Source organism: Peromyscus californicus, unplaced genomic scaffold (genome assembly GCF_007827085.1).
Source record: "Peromyscus californicus insignis strain IS unplaced genomic scaffold, ASM782708v3 Scaffold_6__1_contigs__length_162567912, whole genome shotgun sequence".
In the NCBI taxonomy this organism is placed as follows: Eukaryota; Metazoa; Chordata; class Mammalia; order Rodentia; family Cricetidae; genus Peromyscus; species Peromyscus californicus.
Genome location: NW_026294584.1, coordinates 137087655 through 137097119, shown reverse-complemented (window position 1 = coordinate 137097119; position 9465 = coordinate 137087655). Strand labels below are relative to the sequence as shown.

Below are 9465 nucleotides of genomic sequence, written 5' to 3'. Positions count from 1 at the left end.
CAGCATGTTTTGTATGTTTTTTAATTATTATGTTTTTGTACAAAAAGTGGTGTATTCTTTTCATTTAAAATACTGGGGAAGGATGCAAACAACAAATGAGATGCCTTTTTAAAAAATAACATTACTTTTTCTGTGTAGAAAGAAAACAAAAAATCCCACTACCATTGCAAGAGTATTGAGAAGTTAGAATGACATCATTTCATTTCCTTCTCTAAAGGTAACATGGTCCTGCCTTTTCCATATCTCCTGTGTTCAGATGAGCCGTGTTGTTACTTAGTGCCTTACGAGTTCACTATTATAGGAAGATCAGCCTGTGATTCTGGGCACATGGGCCTAAACAGAAAGAAGTGGGAGAGGATTCAAAACCTTTTCTCATAGGTACGTGGGTAAGACACTTCCCTGAGCCAGCAGGAGGGACTAGGGCAGCAGTGTTCCCTACCCAGAGCAGAGAACTGCAGAGCCCTCCATGTCCACTTCTGCCTCCATTCCCTGTCTTTAAGATTGGGAAAAATATAAAACGCCAAACTACAAATCTGTGAGAAAAGTGCAGTACAAGTTTAGAAGTACTGGTAGAAGCAAATGAGCAAGAACAGGTTAACCAGCATTTTACTACAAACAGAAGAAAACCAGAGATCCCACCACAAAGTAACACACAGATTCTGGGGCCTCTAGAGCGTGGGTCTATTTCCTTTAGAACAGGACTGCTTAATGAGTTATTTGGGCTACATGTGGATTTATAACCATGGCCCAGAGCCCGGTTCTAGCTATCAAGCCACGAAAGACCTATAAACATGGCACCTTAGAATCCTGTAGTTGGAAAATTTCACATTTTTTTCCTGTCCTAATCCCACATAAGGGACATTTAAGTGACTCACTCCAGGCTCAAAGCAAAGGGCAGTATTTGGGCTTCAGTCAGGTAAGCACTGCAAAGCAACTCTACACAGTCCTCCTCAGACCCTCAGAGACTGCTAGAGGGATGGTAACAACAGGAGGCAGTCAAAGGTACAAGTCACCTTTGCTTTCTTTTTTAGTTAAAGAAATCCAGTGTCTCAACCTGTGAAAATGTTTAGACAGACCGGGCTCGTGGCTTTCTGCCCATTTAGCTGTCCTTGCTCTTCCTGGCGGCACAGGAGTCAGCCCTGAAGACCCTACGTCTGCCTTCCACTGTACTTGTGCAGAGGGGAAACAGGAGCAAAGGGGGCAGTTTCGGGTCAGATCAAAAGCCAACTGGAAAGCAGGCATATTAATGGCAAGGCAAGAGAGGAGAAGAGACGGCTTGAGAAGTCTGGCTGTGTATGCTTTGGTTTGGGGATTGACGAGGTGGCTGGACATTAAAAGTGCAATCACATTGGTAGCAAATGATCATCTCTTTCTTCTGACTCTTCCCCCAGCTGGTCATCCCCAACTCCACGATAGGCAGCAGGCATGTTGCGGGGTTTGGAACGGCACACAAAGTCACAACCATCCTGTACGGACGAAGCAAAGAAAAGATAATCTCTGTTTTAGAGTGAGACAGTTCATATGGTCTCAGACTGTGACAACTGGTTTTCTCCAGGGGCAAAGAGAGGACACCCAAAATCTAAGGCTTAGTCCAAATTCACTTGCTACTTACAGCTACTAGGTTGCCAAGATCCTGCCAGAAGGCCAGATGGGGAAACTGCTCCATTCCCTTGGCTCCTACCACCAGCCGCTGGTATAAGAAACCCCCAATGATGTAGACAGCAACCAATGATGCAAATCTGGAGAGGAAAAGACACACACTTAAAATCTGTCACCCTGAAGTGGCACTGCATACCTCTAATCGCTACTTCGAAGGCCAAGGCTAACCTTAGCTGTTTCCTAAGCTGTACTCTATGCATACCAACAAAAAGGGCTGGTAGCTTCTTAGAAAACCGAGGAGCACTGCCAATCTGACAGAAGCAAACACCCAGGGGGGGGGAAATCTGTTTCTTCAAAGTTCTACTGATGTACTGGTAAAACTGTCTAGCCTTTCTGGGAAAAACATAAACTGGGTATGGTGGTGTACACCTTTAATCCCAGCACTCAGGAGACAGAGGCAGAGTCAGGCGGATCTCTGTGAGTTCAAGGCCAGCCTGGTCTATCTACATAGTGAAGTCCAGGCCAGATAGAGCTACACATGAGACCCTGTCTCATTTAAAAACAAAACTGTAATATTTACTGGGACTAAGCACTTATTCCTTTCATTTTTAAAAAGCCAGGTCTGGTCAGGCACACCTTTAACCCCAGCACATGGGAGGCAAAGGCCAGTGATTCTCTTGAGTTTGAGGCCAGCCATAGCAACACAGTGAGACTGTCTTCAAAAAGTTTGGGTTTTTGTTGTTTTTTGCTACTACCAGGGATTAAACCTAGGACCTCATGCCACCAAGCTACACCCCAGCTTAATTTCTTCCAACTTGTATGGTCTTACTTTAGAGTCAGTCCCCTCTGATTTCGTGTATGTAAACAGACATGTACGGAAGAGGTAGAAAGTACTCACATGACCAGTAAGATAGAGCCCACACTGAGGTGGGAGGCTTCAGGTGAACAGGCTACGCTGCTGTCCATCTCAAAGAGGTACAAACAGTCTTGGACTTTGTTTCGTTCCTCAGACACTGGGTTAAAATTGCCCTGATGAAGAGAGAACCGAACAGTAATTATGTGTAAGACGCTTTCTTTCAACTTGCACCCAATAAACAAGACCACCCCTCAATAAATAAATAAACGCCAAACATCTGCTCTTGCTCCTGGTTAAGCAGCCAATTCTCCATGTATGGTGTGAATCTGGCACACTGAAAATCTGAATTGGTTTTCTCATGTTCACTCCCCATAGACTTGTTCTCCTTCCTGTTAATTAATTCCCTTCCCTCTGGTCAGATCAGATCTTCCCATCTGTTCCCCCGGGGTACCTCACCGCTAGTGTGTGTCGGTTGCAGGAGATCATCACCACTGCGCGACGCTGTTCTTTGCCACAGTGGTTGTCATATTCATCACCCCCTTTATATATCAGCATGATCCAATTACCTGAGGAAGGACAAGAACAATGGCACTATGGAGTGCAGGGGAAGCAGAGGCAACAATGGGTAGTATGGCAGAGTGGAATTAGCCACCCAAACTGCTTTTCATTAATGCTAATTGGTATGATCTATACATCTGAATGCTAAACTAAAACTTTTCTGTTTTAAAAGACAAGACTTTTGCTATATATCTCTCTGGCTGGCCTTAATTCACTAACTATATAGACCAGGCTGCCTCAAACTTGTGATCTTCCTGCTTCTGCCTTCCAAGTTTTGGGGCCACGAACATGAGCCACCATGCCTAGCCTTAAAACTTGTTTCTTGACAAAACTTTGTGTTCCCTTGTTTTAGACAGTAAGAACTAGATATTTAAAATTAATCTTATCTTTTACATTAAAGGTAGGCAACAGAATGTGTGAAAACAAATTATTATCCGTGCTTTTAACATTGATGCACATTTTCTCAACACACAGCAAAAGGAGAGGAGGTTCCACATGATTGCTAGGCAGCAGGGAGAAGTCCAAGATGACAGATGATTCAAAGTGGATGTTTATTGAGCTGGAAACACATTTCTCTCCCTTGGTATTTACTACTTTTAAAGTTCTTTGCAAAATACTGTTTGACTAACAACCATGTGAAGTGAATAGGTTAAGGATGCTTTTAACTTTGCATATGAGAAAACAAGATTTCAAAATCAGTGAGCTGGTGCCTCAAAAATCCTCTGTGGTGGTCTGAGTAAGAATGGCTCCCATATAGGCTCATATATTTGAAGGCTTAGTCACCAAGGAGTGGAACTGTTTGAAAGGATTGTAAGGATTAGGAGGTGTGGCCTTGCTGGAGGAAGTGTGTCACTGGGGGTGGGCTCTGAGGTTTCAAACACCGTCAGGTCTAGAGTCTCTCTCTTTACCTATGGATCAGGATGCAGAACTCTCAGCTCCTTCTCCAGCACCATGTCTGCCTGCATGCTGCCTTGCTCCCCTCTGTGGTGATAGTGGACTAACTTCTGAAACTGTAAGCAAGCCTCCAATTAAATGCTTTCTAACAGTTGCCTTGGTCACAGTGTCTCTTCAGAGCAATAGAACAGTGACTAAGACACCATCACACTAGGAAAATGATGATTTGGGTCAAGAATGCACTTGTGTGTTTTCTCCTCCTCCTCCTCCTCTTTTTTTTTTTTTAAATTTATTTATTTATTATGCATACAGTGTTCTGCCTGCATGTACCCCTGCAGGCCAGAAGAGGGCACCAGATCTCATTACAGAAGGTTGTAAGCCACCATGTAGTTGCTGGGAATTGAACTCAGGACTTTTGGAAGAACAACCAGTGCTCTTAACCTCTGAGCCATCTCTCTAGCCCTTATTTTATTCTTTACATAATGAATATCCAGCTACACTGGATAACTTATCTGCTTATGGGAAGAAATCAGGCCATAAGTGCTCCCTTCCAGCATACATGTTCATGACATTTGAAAAATACAACTATGTTAGTACAAGAAGGTGGTGAGTTTTTTCTTTCCTTAAATACTGGTTTGCACAAAATAGTTATTTTAAAATTCACTTGGCAAATTTGATGAGAAATGGTGGCTGGTGTGGAACTCACTAAATATTTGGGTGACTGGAAGGACTCCAGGCTCTGTAAGGTTCTGGCTCGATTCAGATTCATTTTCACTCTCATTCACCCAGTCTCTCTTTCGACCCCTTTCTTTCATCTTTCTTTTTGTGGTACTAAGTATCACAGCCAGAACCTGTGCGTGTGGGCCAATGTTCTACCCTGAACTGTTTCCCCAAGCCTATCTTCTTTCCGTGAAAATTTTGCACTATCTTCAAGCACAGAAGTGTCCCGAGCTGTGGCTCCAGAGCAGCTGTGGAACCAGGCACAGTGAGGTTCAGTCTCAGGTATTCCATATTACATGACATACTCAGAAAATTGGGGAAGGCCACCACATATAGGACTGTTAGAGGACTGACGTGGGATTAGTCAGCAGGAAATAGCTTACTTCCATTGAAGAGGTGAGTCTCGTTGATTCTCCCAACCACCGTCTCCTTCCCATTATTTTTGCTGATCTGCACCAGGCCTGCCCCAGAGGAGTGGTTGCCAGCTTCCCGGCATACTCTGAATATGTAGCTGTACGTGTCTGAGCCCTGGCCCACAGTGCTCTCAAAACTACAGATGAAAAATAGGAAGAGAGAACAGTATCACTAGTTACCAAGCTCAGGAAAAACCACATCCCTCCTTTGGTGACAACCAATGTGCTAAATGCACATTTGTTAAATCAGGAGTTATTTACAGCCTCATAGACTGTCCTACTTGATAACAGAATCCATATCATTCACACACTCCTTCCACATTAAAGCCGAAGCAAAGTCCGTAAAAAGAAAAGACCCTTAATATAGCTACTTTCTTAACCCCTCTAGGGTTCTTCTCATCTACCTTTTGTTAAACAGTGGCCGTAGCCTGTCCAGGAGAGCCGTCTCTTGTTTTGACTCCTTATCCTTCTCTCCTACCAGGTCACAGGATTTTTCTTCTGTCTGCCAGGATTCTCTCACAGCCAAAGCCAGGACTAGCAACAGTAACAATTCAGTCTTCCAGCAGCCAGAGAAGGGGAACATCCTTTTGGGAGAGTGTGTTGAAGGCAGGAGCAAGAGAGAAATGAAACAGATAAATCATGTGACCGCAAAAATGAATGGTATTTTCATTATGCAAATAAAAAGCATGAATCTGCTTCAAAACAAACTATGGGGTGCAGTGTAATGTCAAATGTCTTTAATCTCAGCCCTCAGAGGCAGAGACATGTGGATCTCTGTGAGTTTGAGGCCAGCAAGAGATACCTGGTGAGTGACTCTGTCTCAAAAAACCTTCAGAAAACAAAACCCAACAAAACAAAAACAAACTATGGGGGTAAGAAGAAGAAAATAATGAATTATGATAGCTTGGGCTCAACCTTCTTTGCTTTGTTACTGTTTGATGAAAATTTACATTGGACTATTCCATTATTCAAACTTAAATACTAGTTTATAAATAAAGCTTAAGTCAGTGGCCTTCCCTAAAACATTCCAGTCACGACATACATAGATCCTCCAGTATGCCTAGCTTGAAGTTATTAGGAGGACGTGAAGTAGAGGAAGGAACCTGAATATGCTGGGTCCTAACATATCAGCATTCCGGGAGCATCTAGCAATCTTTCTTCATATTCACTGGAAGCATGTGGGATGGAGGTGAAGCAGTCACCGCACCTCAACTCACCTCAATTACTTATGCATCATTTCTCTGGAAAAACCACCCAATCACAGAAGAAAACTCATCGGGTCAAAACAAGGGATTAGAAGGCTTCCAAAACCTGCCCCGGCCCCTCCAAGTCACAAATCTCAAGGGCTTCTAGACTTTGGGTGAGATGGCTCTTTCTACACTCCAAAGTCCTGCACTGCTGCCTTCCTTCACTTACTGTCTGTATTATTCTAACAAGCCTGTCTATGGCCCACGGGAGACACACATCTCCAGGTTATCTGTGAATGCTGCCTTCCTTCACTTACTGTCTGTATTATTCTAACAAGCCTATCTATGGCCCACGGGAGACACACATCTCCAGGTTATCTGTGAATGCAGCCCAACACATCTGTAGATAACAATGTCATAGTCTGATGTTGAGAAGTTGGACATCCCTGTACCATCTTTGTAGGTAGTCCACAGTGATTTATGCTTGCAGAAGGTTTCACTCGTATCTATTAGTAGTAACCCTTCAGGCCATTGACATTGTTTGTTCATTTTTAAGTTTCACTTTTTTTTTTCCTGAGACATTTAACCCTTCCAGACTTTCCTTATAAGAAAATGGAAGCTCCAAACTTGTGATCTAATTGCATTTCCCTTTCTCCCTGACACTTAATCTGAGTTTCTAATTTCCCACATGCAAGGAGGGCAACAAATGCTTTGGAACTTATCCACCTGACTTCACATAGCCCAGCCATCAATTCACTACAGAAACACAAGGCATTTCCACACAGTAATCACTGGTAGCCAAGAGGTCAAAGGCTCTTCTAACACATCTCAAATACAAAACAACAGGACACATTAATAGAGTGACAGCCTTCAGCCAGGCACTACCTAAATACTTAACATGCATTAATCAATCAATCCTCCCCAAGCCTTATGTAGTAAATTTCATCATCTTTATTTCACAGATTAAAAAGCAAACAACCAACAAAACACAACCACCACCGATACAGCTGATGGAGTGAGCAAGATAAATGGCTGCCGAGCTCAAGGGCCACGTATCACCATCATATACATACAGCTTCCATAATTGTTTGGGATGCCAGGAGAAGCCAAAGCACAGCTGCCTTTCTTCTTTTTAAAACAAAGCAGGAAAAGGAAGTAACTCCTCACAGTGCTAACTAGAGCGTAATAGAGAACTCAGACTTAAGCTCTTACCTTCCCTACACTCACCTATTGCTCAACACATAGCTCAACCAGTCAAATCACTGAGAGCTACTTTTGTTAACTGATTCTGTGCCATGTTCCTTAAGTTCTCTCAGGATCTAATTTAAAAGGTTAACATTCTGGGCTCTGAAGCTCTTTCTCCCCAGGAGCATATTATGGAGGGATGCTCTCACAGAATGAGTGCTCTGCACTCTGACCTAAGAGTTAGTTCCTCATTGGTTAACTCTTGCTGCTTTCTCTTCCCAAATGAGGGCAAAGAACATCACAAAATTGGGAAGGGATGAAGAATTAAAACAAGCTGTGGTAGGCATTAGATGAACTGAATGACTTGTCATCTGCTTATTTGTTCAAAAAGTTAGAGGAGTAATTTTAAATTCTTTTCTGTTTAAGACTTGACTGTATGCTGGGCAGGGATGGCACACGCCTTTAATCCCAGCATTCAGGAGGCTGAGGCAGGAGGATCTATGAGTTTGAGGCCAGCCTGGTCTACAGAGAGAGTTCCAGGACAGTCAGGGCTACACAGAGAAACCTTGTCCTGAAAGACCAAGAGAAAGATTTGACTGTAAGTTTGAGCTGCTTCTCTTCGATTCAGTATGGCGTACACCCCAAATGCTTTACCTACATTATGTTAGTTCCATCTCTTGGAAAAGTAAGATGAGGGGACTGACGATTACAGATGCCTACTGAGTTACTTGTTCTAGGTCATACAAATATTAAATATTAAGTTACTAGAGCAACCTGGATGACTAATAACGTGAAGGCATTTGCTGGCAAACTTCTGAAAAACATGGGCACAAGGAGAGAACAGTATGAAGTTCAAGTTGGACAGTCCCTTTCTAATATGGTGCAAATAGATCCTTCAAGTACACACATTTTTGATGTGTGAAATGGGATCTTATAATCTTGAGAAAACTTCAATTTCCTTATTCTATAGAGGCCTATCTATTGGCAATGCAGAAACATCATCCTTTACAGGACAGCCAATGACTAAGTTAGGGATTGGGAAACTGCTGACACCATTTGTTCGCACTTTCTCACTCATGGTCTTTTCCATTTTCTAATGGAAGTTTTACTTGGAAGATCGGTCTGAACTGGCAGAAAGGCCCAATGCTGAAAGAGCCTCGAGGAAGTAGTTCTATGCTTCAAACTCCCTACAAGAAGAAACACAGGACAATCCCTCTGTTACTCTTTTCCACACCAAGCTAACACATGTTCCTCGAACTTCAAGGATCCTGGAAATTCTCGCCTTTCATTTGCTCAAAGCCATACCTTACCCAAAATGTCACGATGCCACTTTACGTCCATGATACAGGTCAAAATCTTTCAACAAACATCCAGTAACACTTCACACGTCTCCACACTTGGCACTTAATTTCCCCCACCTTCAAAACATCTTAAATCCCTTTCTGATCTTGGAAGTCCTCCCCCTCACTCCTGGTAGTCTGACGCTCTGTCCTCACGCCTGGCGCCTCCACTCGGCCCTACGGCTCCCTAGCAGGGTCTTCGGCTAGAACCACCGCCAAGCCAGAGTCCTGGACTGCATCTCCTTCGGCGTAGGGGTGTGCAAGGACCCCAGCCCGCCTCCTTTTCCACGCCCCCACACTCACGTGTCACGGAAAACACAGCAGCCGAAGCTCAGATGCCCCCAAGAATGTGGCCCTGGGGTTGGGAGACGCAGCCGGAGAGCAGCGGGCCGCAGGCTCCGGTCCTGGGTTCTTGTCTGAGGCCAGCGCTCCCCAAGGCGCCGCTCTGCGACTCGCTCCAGAAACCGGAAACAGGAAGCAGCGAGAGGCTGCTGAGCAACTGCTCCGCCCACTAGACCCCGCGGCATGTGACCGCAGAACCATCGCGCTTCGTTCCTTCCCCCGAACGCTGATTGGTTAGCAGTCTAGTTCGCTATGCCCCTGTCCCATCCACCCCAATCACTCCGAGATTGCCAGCATCCGCTCCTTCTTTTCGGGTTGCCTTTCTACCAATGAGGTTCGAGCCCCGCCTGCAGGGACTCGCTGATGGCGCG

The 9465-nt window shown here is 44.2% G+C and overlaps 1 protein-coding gene across 1 annotated transcript; it reads right to left on the bottom strand.

Annotated features, from left to right (window-relative positions):
• Positions 1 to 5: 5 nt before the first annotated feature.
• M6pr (mannose-6-phosphate receptor, cation dependent) lies at positions 6 to 9254 on the bottom strand. Its single transcript, XM_052719817.1, has 7 exons — positions 9056 to 9254; positions 5445 to 5624; positions 5011 to 5177; positions 2912 to 3021; positions 2498 to 2628; positions 1613 to 1739; positions 6 to 1466 (listed from the first exon to the last, which is right to left on the bottom strand). Exons 2-7 carry the CDS (start codon positions 5621 to 5623, stop codon positions 1344 to 1346), a joined length of 837 nt encoding a protein of 278 aa, XP_052575777.1. The 5' UTR covers position 5624; positions 9056 to 9254; the 3' UTR covers positions 6 to 1343.
• Between the last annotated feature and the right edge of the window lie 211 nt (positions 9255 to 9465).